The sequence below is a fragment of the Drosophila melanogaster genome, chromosome 3R (genome assembly GCF_000001215.4).
Source record: "Drosophila melanogaster chromosome 3R".
NCBI lineage: Eukaryota > Metazoa > Arthropoda > Insecta > Diptera > Drosophilidae > Drosophila > Drosophila melanogaster.
Genome location: NT_033777.3, coordinates 3846229 through 3862514, shown reverse-complemented (window position 1 = coordinate 3862514; position 16286 = coordinate 3846229). Strand labels below are relative to the sequence as shown.

The following is a 16286-nucleotide window of genomic DNA, read 5'->3' as shown; positions in this document are numbered from 1 at the left end:
GAAATGAACCCGGTAGCAAAACTATAGCAAAAATTTTGCGAAAACAAGAGTACCTAACAACAAAATCGAAATATTTTGCAAAAATCGAACAAAATTACGAGCATGCTTGAATATAACAGCCTGACATTTTCCGATAGATCTGTTTATATTAGGTGCTCTTACATTCCGCCGTCTTCCGAATTTCCAAAATATCTAAATCATTTGTCTGTTAACCAAACCGCCTCAAATATACTGTCTGATAAGGACCAAGAAGTTCTAGGTGACTTCAATATACCTGGAACATACCAGAAGAAAAATAGAATATCCTTCCCCCCATAGCAAAACATGACTTTATTGAGGGCTTGCTAGACTTATTGTTGTCGCAAGTAATTATATAAGAAACTCCCATGGTCGATTGTCCATAAACCTGAAAATCCATACCGTCCTACTTCCGAGGTGAAAATCGACATAATAAACGAGAAATCAGATAAGTCGACCAAGCGTATTCATTGCTTTTGTAAGGCAAGCTTTCTGAGGCTAAGTTATTTTAGAGCTCGCTTTCCGACGTACTATCCGTCAATCCCTAACAAACCTCATTGTATTAATAAAGAGTTGGCACACCTAAGAAATTTAAAGTCTAGATTTTATACAAAATTTAAAAATACCGGTTCTCAGTCCATCCTTTCTAAATATTGAAGTGCTCGGTTAAATTTTACCGTGCTCAACGCTTAAAAGAGCTATTAACACCTTTGTAAGGTACAGTTCGCACAGGATCCGAAGCAGTTTTATAATTTCTTTAACACTAAGCGCAAATACACGCGACATACACTCTAAGTGGGTGCTGCTCTTTGGACAAAACAACACGGTTCGGTGATCACGGTGTTCTTGACACTAAAATAAAGATTTCAGACCATATTTCGACTATTGCCAGGCCTGGGCTTGGTTTTATAAGATGGTCAAAGAAATTTGATGCTCCTTACACTACCAAAAACCTTATTAACCTTATTCGCTAGTGCGTCCGATTCATGAGTGTGGATAACCTGTTTGGAGTCCTCGCGTAGTCCACGCGAAGCGCTTTGAACCGTTTCAAAACCGGTTCCTTGCGACGCCTAAATTGGGATGCAAACTTTATATTAACTCCTTATTCCAGTAGACTTCTTTTAATTAATTCACCTTTCCTAGCTAACCGTATAACAATGCTTGAAACAGTCTTTATTTGTAAGCTTATTACTGGTAAAGTTGATAGCCCCGCCTTTGTTAGTCGGCTAAACTTCTCTGTTTCAAGCTAGAAGCTACTAGAAGCTACATACCCCTAATCTTAAATCATCGTAGACTGGCATGACCCTTATACAGTAATAATAGACTCTATCTAATCTTTATTATCTGTAATCTTGACTCTCTACCGCTTCTAAATAAATTCCGTCGGCAATTATTTAGTCAATCTATCATATTATGCTCGGCTCTTAATAAGAAGTAAGATGTAACTACTTTACGAAATTGGAGTTACGAATTTTCGGAGTTGGTTTTATTGCTTAAAGCCACAAGTTTCAAACGAAAAATTAATGTGAAGAAAACGAAAAAAGTTGGAAAGGTGCATCTCAGTCTAGATAGTCGCAAGGTTAATGCATGGGCGAAAAAGGATCATATCCTCTGCCGGAGATCGATGGTAATTTATCATGACTCCTCACGGCAATGTTTATATCAAGTTTGGATCTGAAAGAAGCCTATTGGAAGATGCCCTTGAACTAAATTTCGCGTGATAAGGCGGCTTTCACTATTCACTATTAATATACACAATTATTCACTTCACATATTATTCACTATTCCGGGAAAACCCCTGTGACGCCATTTGGGTTGACCAATCCTTCACAAACTATGACGAGAATAGAAAGCTTATTCCAGCCGATCTGAGGAAGAGGATGATCTGTTGGTGGTGTCGAGTAGTTTTGAAACCTATCTGAGAATGTTAGGTCTAGTTGCTGAACAAGTTAAGAAGGCAGGGTTGACTCCGAATGTATTGTAGTATGCGGTCAGTGAATTATTTGGGTCATATAATTGGAGAAGGTGCTACTGATCCAGAAAAGATATCAGCAATGGCAGACTTCACACTTCCGAAGGTTCCTCGAAATGGTAGGGACGTACCGAAAGTTTATAAGCAATTTAGCTTCGGTAGCTGTTCCATTAATAGATTTGCTCAAGACCTAGAAAAAGTTCCAGATGACCCCACCTCGTTTAAATGTGGTTAAAGATGCTTTGTCGAGGGTAAAAGAGGCAGAACAGGCAATTATTGATGCTAGTGAGGCATAGTTGTTAGACATTTAGTTAAAGCCGAGGAAGTTTCTTATCAGATATCTCACATCCGTACTGCCATCTACTCTCCCTCAGGCAAGGAAAAGGGTGAATCGATCAGTAATCGCTACGACTTGATCTTATGTGAGAGCTGACAAGAAAGATTGAGATGAGCAGCAGAGCATTATGGGGGGAAAGGTATATCTTGGATGCGGGAAGAGAAAAGCCGCGTTGAGCTCTAGTTGGTAATGGTAGTATTTAGGGTGATGAATTTCGTCTGCAATTATCTATTAGGCTCGGCGCTTAATAAGAAGTTCAAGATTGAACTATTTTAGGAAATTTGAGTGGTTAACGGGAGAATTGTAGCTTTAGCAGGACGGGGTTTTCAAAAAACGATACAGTCACCGCGTGAGTCTTTTTTGCTCAGCGCCGCAGGAGCAGCAAACGTCGGAGTGTGTTTTTTTTCCCAAAATTGGCAACAAGTTTCGAGTCCCCAGAGCACAGGAAAGACTAAATTATTGTTTTAAGGCCCGAAAAGGTGCTAACTAAATACAAAAGGATCCAAAATATATTTTGTCAAATCGATAGAAAATTATTCTATAACAAATTATTCAAAAGTGTGGGCATGGCAGTTTTGAGCGGTTTATGGGCGTGGCAACCAACTCCGCTTGCGCTGCGTCTATTTCTATAGAATCGGTATGCATAATCTCAACCTTCTACCATGTATAGTTCCTGAGATTTCGACGTTCACACAGACGGACGGACAGGGTCAGATCGACTTGGCTATTCAGCATGATCAAGAATATAAGTTTATAAGGTCGGAAACGGTTCCTTCTGCCTGTTACATACTTTTCAACTGATCTAGTTTACCCTTTTACTCTACGTGTAACAGGTATAGCTCAGACTCTTCAACAACTAAATGTTGTCCTGGTGTCCTCCTTTAGAGTATACATCCGGTGCCTTCGATTGCCTGCGCCCAAGGGCGTCGCCAGGGTAGAGCCTAATTTTCTGCCTATCACGTAACTTTCCGTTGTTTATTTACACTATGTACTGTTCTGATTCTCTTAGCCAATCTACCTCCAATTCTACCGATATGCTTCAAATACATAAGCTGTTTGATAGGTGCTTTCACTAAGAGTTTCCAGTGTTGGAAGATGAATTCTACTGACCCCCACCCCCTGCTGATGGCCTGGCGACGCCCTTGCCTGCGTCGCTACTTCAACCACTCTGTTGACAGCATCCACAGTGGACCGCGCTTTCCTGAAGCCGAACTGGGAACGTGAGTGGTCTCCCGCTTCTGAGATAGCCCTCTCTAGCCGAACGCACACCAGTTTCTCTAGGAGCTTGCCAGTTCCATCGATGAGGCATATCGGCCGGAACAGTAAAGGCTCTTCAGTAGGCTTCCCTGGTTTTGGGAGGAGCAACAGTTTTTGGATTTCCAAGAGTTTGGGAGTTTCAGTCAGGCACTTGACCACTTGGCTGGAGAGAGGGAGCTAGTTGAAGCGCCCTGTTGGGATTCCCGTCGGGCCCGGGGGCCTTACCGTCCTTCAGTAGCTTCGCCAACTCCAGGACCTCCTCGCTGCTGACCGTGGCGTCTGCCTCGACGTGGCCATCTGTGGCAGCGTCGGCGGGACGTAACCTGCCCATCAATGGAAACAGATGCTCCGTTACACTGCGGTGGCCTGCTTGACTACCACCTTGTAGGCACTTCCCCATGGGTCACGAGGTAGCATTTCCGCTTGCTCTATGGCTAGCTGAGTATTTTCCTGCTCGCATTCACGGCGAGCCGTCTCTATATCCTGCTTTCCCCAGAACTGTGCCACTTTGTTGGCTACGTGTCATGCTTGTTTGCATGCTTTCGTCGCACGCGATCTTCAAATGCCTCCTCAGCGCGATAGCCGTCAGCTCTTCGCCCTCTCCACGCACCGAGGGTAAGAACTGGTCTCGGAATAACTGCGTGTCCAGGGTATCCGCTTTGTATTACCTATTTTCTTCCTGACTAGGTCTGCTAGCTGGGCTTGTGTGGTGGTTGGGCGTCCCAAATCACACATAATATACAAGCGAGCACAGCCAGTGTAATCCCGAGTCTCCACCTCGTGAGACTGAACCACAGACCCCAGTCCGGCATACCTGAACGTGTGAGGGTTCACTTGGTTTAATAGAGCCACGTCCAGCGTCGCAAATGCCTCTACCACCATCCTACCTCTCGCGTTGGTGGCAACTGACCCAACTCTCTGACCATGCGTTGGAGTCTGCCCAGTCTTGGCAGCGGCTACCTGTATGCCCCGCTAAGTAAGGCAAGATTCGCTCAGCGTTCTCGCACTGTCTGCACTAGCAGGACTTGGGTCGTCATGCAGTAATTCAGATTCAACTGAATTAAACACATCCTAGTGATGCATTTAGCCCCGTTAAGGCCCTCTGCGGCATTGTGTCCAGAAGACCCGTATCTGAAGCAGCACTGGCTTTTATCGACGACCCTTCTACAATAAGCCGCTATGTGGCCTTCCTCCAGATTGCGTAAAATATATTTACGCATAAAGTAAGCAAATTGTCTCCAAATAGTCCAAATATTTTGCTTCAAACCTAACGGTACTTTCTAAAAATATAATTGAAGTTATGCACACGTCTTCAAGCGAAATTGCTTGCGAAATTGCATTTCCAAAAGTAAACCTAAAAGGCATCATACTTTCAGTGAGGAGCTTCGATTTAAATAATTTAAAATGGATTTTAAAGTAGAAGGTACTTTGTATACAAAAACTAATAATTAACGATTTAGAGCTCTGTGTGTTTCCACACCTATATATTTTTGATTTACGGTGCACAGAGAAGGGTACCCACGGAGAAAAATTATTTGTGTTGAAAAAAATGTTAAACAAATTGTTTATTTTTGGACTCGCTACAATCGGAAAAAAGCTTCCATCCTTAACACAATTTCAGTAAAATGCAACCATAATATATCTGAGAAAATTATGGAAAGTGATCATGGTGGCCGTCCAAAAGTAGATTTCTCGATGTCATCATCTTTTCGCATCAAGATCAAAGCGACACCGTTTAGCTGAACTGGCCAAAATATGTAAGACCGCTGTATCTTCTTTACATAATGAATTTGAAAAAAAAAATTATTGCCAGCAGATCCGATTGAAATTATTTCGCTATTAATTCAGGCAAGCTTGTCTAAAAACCCATATCGTTTGATAACAAACTTTGTAAACACCAATATAGGCTTTGATTTATTTCCAAGTTATCAAAGTGTACTACATTCAAAGAAAATAAGATACCCTGAGTATGTTTTCGTTGATGAATCTCACCCTGAAGTGGAGTTACAGAGCTTATTAAATAACACAGCGTCAAGTATATTGGAGCTTTAAGCTGAGGTAGTCGAAACACTCACTGATAATTGTGTTAAAAATCTTTTATTAATTGGAAAGTGGGAATTTGATGGTAGTATCGGTCATAGCGAATATAATAAAAAGTTTTCCAATAATGATTTACAGGATAAAAAATTATTTGTTACATCCTACGGTACCTCTCCAAATATTTTCAAAAGGTAACCAACAAATAATTTAAAAAACTACAGACCATCGTCAACACGTTACTGCAGGCCAGTACGATTTCAATTTAAAAAATAGACAACCAAACTTTCAATCGAAGAGGAAAAGTATTTTAAGGAAAAAATAAACCTTCTAAATCTAACTGAAGTAATTTAAAAATAAATGTTGAACATAGCTTACAACCAAACATGGTGGATGGTGGATATGCAAGGCCTTAAGTGAATCTTCGTCTATGAAATGTTACTTATGTTGAGCAAGTCCCACAGAAATGAATAACTTGACAAAATGTATGAGTAAAGACGTAAAAACTGAATATTTTGAATTTGGTTTATTCGGTTTTTTGAGTATTTTTTCCGAAATAAAAATGTTGCAGGTGAGAGGTTCTGACCACAAAATAACAGTAATGAAAAGAAAGCAAAAAATACAGAAAGAATTTCGCAAAAAAATGGGTATCATAGTAGATAAGCCTAGACATGGTGGTAAAGGTTCTTCCAAAGACGGAAATGTGGCAAGAAAATTTGTTTCTAATCCCACATTGGCTTCAAAAATTACCGATATAAATGAAAATTTGATATATCGTTGTGCCACAATACTACATGCCATTGCATCGGGGTATCAAATTAATATTAACAAATTTAATACATATGCCCTCGATACAATGATCAACAATGAGATCCATGGTACTATTTGCCAGCTACAGTCCATAAGGTGCTAATTAATGGATCTGTAGTAATATAGCATGCGTTAGTGTCAATTAGAGAACTTTCGGAGGAAGCTGCGGAATCTAACAATAAAGAATTAAAAAAATGTAGACTTAATCACAGCCGGAAGATGTCACGCATTGCAACAGATGCAGACATTATGAATTCACTTCTAATAAGGTCCGACCCATTTATAAGCGGACACAGAAAGCTGGGAAAAAATGATAAGTCAGCGTCATTTGAGTCTGTATATGCCTTACTAGAGGAGGGATAATACTTGTTATCATTGTTTATTATCAACTTAAATAAATAACAATTGCAACAATTTAACATTTTCTCACTTTGTTTATATTTGTTTATGGTTATGTTGGAGTTTGGGGGTTCCCTGGGGGAGGATTTAACGCCAAATCATATTCATGATTTTACATTTTAAAAATATTTTTTAGACCATAATTTGATGTTCTGATCTTTTATGTTATATGGTCATGTTATATTTGGTTTAACAAATGCTGATACTTTTACGGGTGGAAGAATATTTTGGTTGCCGAAAAAATGGGGTTGGAGGGCCTCAATCTCAAAATCTATTAGGAGCCTGAACCCAAATCTTAGGCTTCTAGCTATACTGGAAGTATTTATGGCCGCTGCTCCATACAAGCAGTGTGCGTTACTTGGAAGCTCCTAATCTATTGTAATTTACTAGCACATAACACATACCAAAAATTTGTTTTGGTTCCATAATTCCACAATTGTGCAGATCTATTATGTACCTATACAGATCTCTTCACATATATATAGTGACATATCCATAAGTCCCTAAGACTTAAGCATATGCCTACATACTAATACACTTACAACATATACACCCCAATACAACATACACTACTCCGGATGTACCCAACAGATACCAGATAAGAAAAAGATTGTTATACGATCCTCGAGAATGGAAAAAACCCCAATTCTAGATAAGTCACCCAATGGTAGACTAAACATCCGTCCCCTAATTTAAACAATTCCTTGCTTAAGCCTCACCCCATCGTCACGTTCCCACGTTCAAAGCTCGGACCCGAAATCCCGAAAAGCAAAAGTATCGATTTCAATAAACAAATTATAAAAATCTAAGAGCACTTGTATCCAAGAGCAAATGCACTTGAATCCAAGAGAAACGCAAAGCTTTTTCTCTTCACGATCAGAATCCTAAATCTATCCGAATCCTTATCTATCTTTGCAGATCAGGTCACAGATATTCACTTGGCAGTGAATTAATATTTCTTTCAATATTATTACATTTCTAGTTGATGGTTTTCAGAGCGATTTACAGGCTTGAGTATTGAGATCGATACATTCGTGTATTCCAATCCTACAATTTATACTTGCACTTTTGTATGCAAACAATAATAAGTATTTAAAAAAAATTAAATTGTATTGTATTGTATTTGTGTTTGCTCTATTTGTGTTCGTTCCGCGCTTAATCAAAAACGAATATAATTAGGTCTGAAGGAGGTCAACTCCGAAAGCTGCGAATCAGAATAAAGATGGTGCTCTAACTATTCCGAAAGAATTAAAGAGGCGGGGCCTGGCCCAAAGGACACGGGTGCCGGACCCTCAGTGAATTTAAGATCCAAGATCAAAGGCCTCCAGACGCTGCGATGCTTGAATGCATCAAAGCACCCAGCGAACGTCTCAGTAAATTTGAAAGCTAAATTTTTATGACATCCACTGCCCAATTCATTCATATTAAAGATCTACCTAGATAAAATCTAGTCATTATGGGAAAAAGTTGAGTGGGAGTACGAAACGGTTTCTAGATTAGCCCTCCACAAATGAAGTAACGAAAAACTTCCGCTGCTCCAGAAAAAGTTTCGCCGCCTCTAGTTCATAGGCAAGGACAAATCTATCCGTCGATACGATCTTAAGAGGCTTCAGTCTTCCGCCATAGCTATCTACGTTTACAAATCCCGGCTACCTCCAGTGGAAAAATCATTTTACTTGAACCCCAAAACTAGCGCCGAAGCTCACGCCATTGTTAGCAAGTCTTCGCTTACATATGATGGGTTCCAATCCGCATGGTCAGCGCTTTAAGTTTGGTTTAAAAACAAGCGAAAATCCGGCCATAAAGAACATTCAGAGCACACTTCCAAGTCTCCACAGAAAATTTAGATTGCCTTTGGATTTTCTAGTTTTCGTCCAAGATGCCAAAGGTCACTCTCTCAGTCTTTAAGCAACAAGTCAGAAATCCCTGCCTGGGACGAGGTGAACTCTTTTCTCGAAAAAGATATCGCACACTAAAAGCAATTGAAGATGTTTCATCCTATACTTCCGTCCCACAACAATAAAAATAGCACAGGAACCCACGGCCTAGAAAGGTTAACTCCTTTAAGAAGCTTCCCCACGTGCCCACTCCTATGATCTCTGCTCCAAAGAGCCTCAATCAGTTAGGGTTTGTCCCCGTGCAAGGGACGCCACAATACGTTGCCTCATAAAGAAAATTCTTATACTTCCATTAGCGCAGTGCAGGCTTACAATTCTGACCAGCCCATTTCGAACACTTCTTATCATTTCGCCTCCAATCGGCAGGAGGCGTTTGAGCGCCAATCTGGCTGGGAACCTGCCGACGAGTACAATCGATCTCCATATTCTGGAAAGACTTTCAAATATTCCCTTGGCGGATCCACTATTTTTTCAGCGTTCACAGATTGACCTTTTGATAGGTGCGCATATTCTTCCGTCCGTCCTCCTATCAGCTTGAATCAGCGCAAGACACCATTTCCTGCCAAGTTTCTACGGCCACTAGTATAGTTTTGTCCTTTCCTTCAAAGATATCCATCGAATCGGAAACTACAATGGAAACACTTCTCACCAAATTTTCGGACGTAGAGGATCTTCCATGTACAGTAGTATGGAGTCTTGTGCAAAGAAAACTTCGTTTGAACGACCACCATATCTCTTGACGGGAAATATGTTGTATACCTACCCTTCAAGGATTCTGAGCACATCAATATGGGGCATTCCAGATTGTTCGCATAATTGCTAAGGAATGAGGCTCGCCTGGGATGGGAACAGTTTGAATGACGTCTTTCATCAAACGCCATTACTTCAGATTTTACTAAATCCTCTTTCGTAATGATCGTAGGGACATCACAGACTAACTTCAGACGGTCACGTTTAGAGTTAATTGTGCCCCTTTTTTGCCTGATATCGTACGTTGGCACGCTAAGGCAGACGAGTTCTTTTTTGTTATTTTGTCTCAACTAAGCTCTCTGTAAATGCGAATTACTCCAAACGCGAAGTACTATCGCAAAAGGAAAAGCTGTCATTAGATGGGATTAGTTTTTTCCTACAGAACTACTGCAACTATGCTATGGTTAAATTCGCAGTCGTGGGTACAGTTTCAACCGTGAACATAACGGAAGCAGAAGAGTTGGCTATAAGTGAATTATTGTGGCATGGCTCTGCGTGGCTAACTCAGGCAGAAGTCTCGTGGCATGCATCTAACGAAGCGGTGTCGGACCTTGATCTCGAAAAAAGATCTGTGGGATGCCATTTACCGTGCCCATCATGGGACGTCCTGAATCGGTTTTTAAATTTCAATCGCATGCTGCAGACGTCTATACGTCTATCCTACGTCCTATCCTACTGACTTAAATAGTAAACAGATCGAACAGATTCAACTCGTGCCGCAGAATCAACGTGCCGACTATCGCAATGGAGTGAGATGGAGTTTCGCGTCGAGAAGCAGCATCGAATGCGGACTCTTGCCCGAGAGCTGCTTGACACCGCAAGAAAGGTGTTCACCAACATCATCTTGGCGGACCCGAATTTCTACCGGCTGGGACATTCGGTGTGCTGGGTGCGGACCCTGATCCAACCAGGTGTCATGCAAAGCCAGAACGAGCGCCTTGTAGCACAAAGCACCGTGCTAGGATAAATGCTTTCCGGCACTTATAACCACTGACGCAGCTCGGATCCTTTGAAATCTAGGACATTGCGGGATGTTTGCGCCAACTACGTATGCCCAAGGGGACCGGTAGTTACACTTCGCTTAGTCTTAACTTCGATTACTTTTACTCCTATGATCTTCTACCAGTGTACAAGATCATTACCTGAGATAAAGAAAACCCTTCCCGAAGGGAACTACAGCCCCCACGAAACCTCTGAAATTTCGTAATTTTTCTGGGATATCGATAGATATTAGGGAATCAAATTTTATTAAAATATTAAAAGTTTGGGCGTGACCGGCTTGGCGGCTATAGGGCGTTATAGTGGGCGTAGCAAAATGCTTTTTTGCAAATAGATAGAAATTTACAAGACTAATAAAATTATGAAAAAATATTTAACAATTTATCAAAAGTTTAGGCGTGACAGTTTTGGGAGTGGCAAAAAGTTTTTTGTCAAATCAATAAAAATTTGGAAAAGTGGAAAAATGTAACTTATCTTACGCTAGGGGCATTTCATCCTTCAAAATAATTGTCCCTAATGATCTATTTTTGGCAATATGTTCTGGTGATTTTTGGCCGGATAGTATGGTGGCCATAGAGTGGACGTGGCAAAAAGTTTTTTGTTAAGTCGATAGAAACTTACAAGAGTAATACAAATACGAAAATTATTAAAACATTTTCAAAAGTGTGGGGGTGGCAGTTTTTGGCAGTTTGGGGGCGCTAAAGTGGGCGTGGCAATATGGTATCTATAGTGTATCTAGTATATGTGTGCTTAATCTCAACTTTCTAGCTCAATAGCTCCTGAGATCTCAACGTTCATACGGACGGACAAACAGATGGACAGACGGACAGGGTTAGACCGACTCTGCTATTGATCCTGATCAAGAATATATATACTTTACTTTCTATGGTCGGAAGCGCTTCCTTTTACCTGTTAAATACTTGTCCTTGGTGCTGTAGGATATCACTTGCTCTTTCCTAGCAGTGCAGGTAAGCTAAGGATATGGAGATTTGTGGGACAGAGAGAAAAATGTCTCGCTACTTGACATCTACATAAGAGTTAACCCGGTGCACTTGCTTCCCTCTCCTAACCCCGCTCGCTACACCCACTGCAGCTGCAGTCATTGTTCTGCACGTGGCGTCAGCGTATCCTTGACGAAGTTGTCTGCAGCGGAATGCGATGATACCGTGGGGTTTTGCTAAGCGTTGGGCCGCTAAGCTTACGAGCGGTCGGCGAAACGCTGGGCACTCAGTCGAATTAAGGCAGCTGAGCGGAGCTAATATTAAAATCAAAAATTTGTATTTAATTATAGATAATGAAACTAATTAAGCATCCAAGCAAATCAAACCGTTAAAGATACCATATGAAGTGGACCTACCATATGAAAACTTCAGGTACCTACACAGTGACCAATGGTAAACGAGAGAAATTATAGCACGCATTTCGATGCTTGGTTAAAGCAAATGCGATATACAACTTATATGAAAGGCAGCATCTTATAATGTGTTCTTCTTCGTCATATTTACTAACCCACTCTTCGCGTCGAGTACCTTTTCAGACCACTGCCTGCTATTATTTAGCATCGACTGGCAAGGCCTCAAAACAAACCCCAATGCAAAAAAATGAAACCAATTATTTAGGAAAGTCAGTCGGAATTGTTTTCCTTCCGAATAAGCTAATCCGAACGTTGTCACGCCAAAGAAATCGGTTGGCTTCAGCAATTTTAAAATACCTTACGCACACAAAAGGAATTCTTATTGGTCGTTGTATTTTTGAGAATATTTCAATGATTTAATGATGTATTCTTACTGAAAAGTACTTACGGAGTTTCCATATTTTTGAATGCAAAGAGAAACGACGTCTTCTCTTAAGAGTCTAACAGCAGCATGGAGAGGATGTTTTGTCTTGGTTTTAAGCATTTCAAACAACAAGGGTCCGGACATATGTTGAAAATCGTCAGTTGTTAGGTCATCCCAGTGTGTTGATATTATGCTGGAGCAATATTCTAACAGTGTGGACGCACCAACTTCTTCGGCAACGCAATAAAATCTTATACAAGATCTTACACCTACTGAAGTTACTAGTGCCCGCTCACATATTCCTAGAAGAGATGGTAAACCAAATCGATGTGCGGCTTTTAGTAGATCCAATGCTAGCCCGTCATTCTGCAAATCAATCAGATCAGTGTAAATCCAACGCAAGAGCGACAGCACCACATCCTCATTTAAATCACTCCAGTCCAGCTGTTGTATGTTGCTTAAAAGATCATTTCCCCACTTTTCAGAGCGAGCGTGAAGTACGATTTTATGTGCAGGAAATACTCTCGTCTGCGATCGGATGTAAATATCAGCATAAGTATTTTTATCAAATAATGAAGCAACAGTCAATGACAGTCGTGATAAAAAACTTGAGAGTCCACTTTCTTCGTTTTCAGAGGAAGCTATATTTTCGTTGTACTTGCGTTGTAATTCCACATAACATCGTTGTAGTTTAGTATATTCATCACTTTGCACCGCCAAGATTTTTTCCATTTTTAGTACGGAGAACGTCTCATTACTACCTTTAAATATACATTTAAAAAAAGTTCTGTAATAAACAGCTTTAACATAAGTATTTATACCCGTTACTCGTAGACTAAAAGGGTATAGTAGATTCGTGGGAAAGTATGTAACAGGCAGAAGGATGCGTTTCCGACCATATAAACTAAATATACTCTTGATCAGGATCAATAGTCGAGTGTACATCTTTGTGTCAGAATCTATTAAAGCTAGAAGGTTGAGATTAAGCATACAGACTCTAGAGACATAGACGCAGTGCAAGTTTGTTGACCCATGTTGCCACACCAACTCTACCGCCCACAAACCGTGCAAGCTGCAACGACCGAACTTTTGCAAAATTTGTTATATTTTTTCACATTTTTATTAGTATTGTAAGTTTCTATCGATTTGCCAAAAAAATGTTACCACGTCCACACTTTTGAAAACGCCCTAAACACTCATAAACAAACATAAACATTAAATTAATTTAATTGGTCTTGTAAATTTCTATCGATTTGTAAAAAAAACTTTTTGCCACGCCCACTCTAACGCCCTAAAACAGCCCAAAACTGCGACGCCCACTAATTTTGAAAAATCGTTTGATGTTTTTTGATGAATTTCGCGTTCGCATTCACACTAACTGAGTGACGAGTGTGTGATAGTCGGGGAACTCGACTATAGCAATCTCTCTTGTTTGAATCTGAATATGGAATTTGAACATTTCAGTAACACTATAGAATTTGTTTCACACTTTTGAAAGAAGATGTATATGTGTTTCATATTATTTTCATTTTTCTCAAGCTTTTTCGCCATTTTAATGTTCACAATGTGCAATAAGGCTTGACGGACAGAACGGACGTGTCTAATCCAATCACAGACCTTTGAAAAATGTTTTATTTTTTTCATTTTGTATATGTCCACTCAAGACCAAAAAAAGGTTGTCACACAATTTTCCTAGGTACTTGAAAAAAATGTTGTTCCCCAACAAATATTAAAGTTGTGGTAGGTCGCTTTAAGAAACGTTAATATTTACAACAATAATTTGTCTTTGACAAATAGAATTTAAACAAACGGTACTTAAGAAAAGCATATGATAAAAAGGATAGAAGTATGTAGAGAAGGGCGAAGGGTTGCGGTTGGTTTATTACGTTTCTGTTTAGTTGCATTTTAAATTTTGAGTCGTCAAGATCGTCGTCAGTACAAATTGTACTTACGAAAAGCAAATTACGACATAAAAGCGTTAAGTATTTCTGTTGTTTTATTGCGTTCAGTTCAGTTGCTTTTTCAATTTTTAATCGTCAAAATCGTCAGTGTGTTCTTAGAAATTTTTCGACTGATTTAAGGTTTGTATTTTGCAAGTAGCACATAATTAAATATGAATTGTATTACGCGTTTTTCTTTTCGTTTCGTTTATTTTCAATTATATTTTCATTTTCTCCATTATTTTAGCTTAACAGCATTAAACAGGTACATATGTAAATAGATGCTTATATTTATTATGTATTTTTATATTTATATTTTTATGTTGTTATTATTAATTATCATTGTCATGCAGATGTTTATTTATACCCTGGTATACCCTGGTAATATATTAACACGGCTACTGATACTGAAATTTGTACACTTGTGATTAAATAAAAAAAATGAAATATTTATTAAACCGGGATTTTGTTATATTTTTTGGGAACACTTCCCTTTCTTTGAAAGAAATATTATATCTACATAGATAATATATGGAATACATCTAGAAGACTGGGAAGAATACATCTAGAAGAAGGGATTGCTTACTGAAGCATTTCTGGGAATTAGTTAGTTAGAGTAGATTAGAGTCTCCATGTCCGTCAAAAAAGGTATGAAGGTAGAAATTGTAGGCCTTTTTAATTGATAAGTGAATGGATTACGCTTTCAAAAAGGTATTTTAGTTCCATTTAAACTCTAATATGTATAGGGAGTATGCTTAAACGACAACTAAGTCTTCGCACTATCTAACATCCATGTGGCATCCACCTCCATTTGCCAAAAATATTTTGACGTGCACCAATGTTTATACTAACGATGTCATTATTATAACTTCTAATATCAAACCAAAAACCTTTAAACAAGGTGAGATGAAAGTGTGCACTTTTTGTAAGCTTCCAGATAAAGTAGTAACTATTTCTATGACAAACTTTCTATTGTAATCGATGAGCATTTCATTTGGCTCTTAAAAAGGCACCTACACAGTTGAACACGTGAAATACGGACATATAATAGACCATGGTCAATATATGAGACCATATCTCAACAACAAGGCCTGCAGTTTATTATCTTTTCGGCAATAAATTTACGTAGAGATCATGCGAGAAAAAATCGGTGAGCGTCGGCCATTTAGCTGACTTCGGCTCATCCAAACTCATTATCCGCTCAGGGATGAGCGGACATTATGAAAATGAATCATATAATTGGTAGGCAAAGAGTCGTACTGAATTATTAGTTTTTATTTAAAGATTAAAGGACACGCTTCTCCCAAATACATCGCTCGTATGTGAATGCATATGCTGTCTAGGATGGAAGGCAAATAAAAATATATGTACATATGTATTTTCGCAACAATTGTGGCCGAACAGATACCTGTTTTCATAACATACCCATCAGATATGTGGGCACAAATTATTATAAAATACGAGTTTCTTCACGAAATGCACCCGCTGCTCTTAGTATTGATTTAATCGCAGCTGTATGTTCGGTCTTGAGTTGGTTCCGAATGTAGTGTGGTATAGCTCACTGTTATAAGACCCGATAATTACAACTGTTAGTATCAGCCCTGTCCATACTATGAATTTATCCAGTCCAAAGCGTTCTGACACAAATCATTTTTTTTTTTGAACGTACTACCGTCCTCGAAATCTAAGATATGTAACGTTTAACGAAATAGATTGATGATGGAAGGCAAGCGCACCTGTATTGGCGGGTGCACGCTTTAAAATCCGGCATATTTCCCATATTTCAGTTTTTTTCAGTGTTGTTCTTTTTCACTATATTCTTGTTTCATAAATTATTATTTTTTCAAATCAGTATCCTTCATCAAAAAAATATAAAAACGTAAGACAGTCGGTCTCGAGTAAATTCGGTTAGATTTTACTTAATATTTTATTGTTAACTTCCGCAATGTTATTTAAGTCCAATAAATTGTTCATTAGAATTTTTTAAATCATATGGAAACCCAAGTTCTAAAATAAATTTAAAATATTAAACGTGTTTAACTGTAACTGTAACTGAATTCAAATTATGTATACTTGCTGCACACAGGCAAA

At 39.2% G+C, this 16286-nt stretch overlaps 1 protein-coding gene across 4 annotated transcripts in view; it reads right to left on the bottom strand.

The window, feature by feature from the left end:
- CG41099 (uncharacterized protein) overlaps window positions 1-15786 on the bottom strand; it is a 21673-nt gene extending 5887 nt beyond the window's left edge. The window contains exons 1-3 of one of the 4 annotated variants that reach the window (NM_001015360.3): window positions 15604-15786; window positions 15456-15534; window positions 12280-13012 (exon numbers count right to left, since the gene is read on the bottom strand). In NM_001015360.3, coding sequence (NP_001015360.1) covers window positions 12280-12987 — 708 coding nt within the window. In that variant the 5' untranslated portion in view covers window positions 12988-13012; window positions 15456-15534; window positions 15604-15786. Of the gene's footprint in view, window positions 1-12279; window positions 13017-15455; window positions 15535-15603 lie in introns of all 4 variants that reach the window. The other 3 variants (NM_001110981.2, NM_001110980.2, NM_001015359.3) reach the window with 3 other exon arrangements.
- Between the last annotated feature and the right edge of the window lie 500 nt (window positions 15787-16286).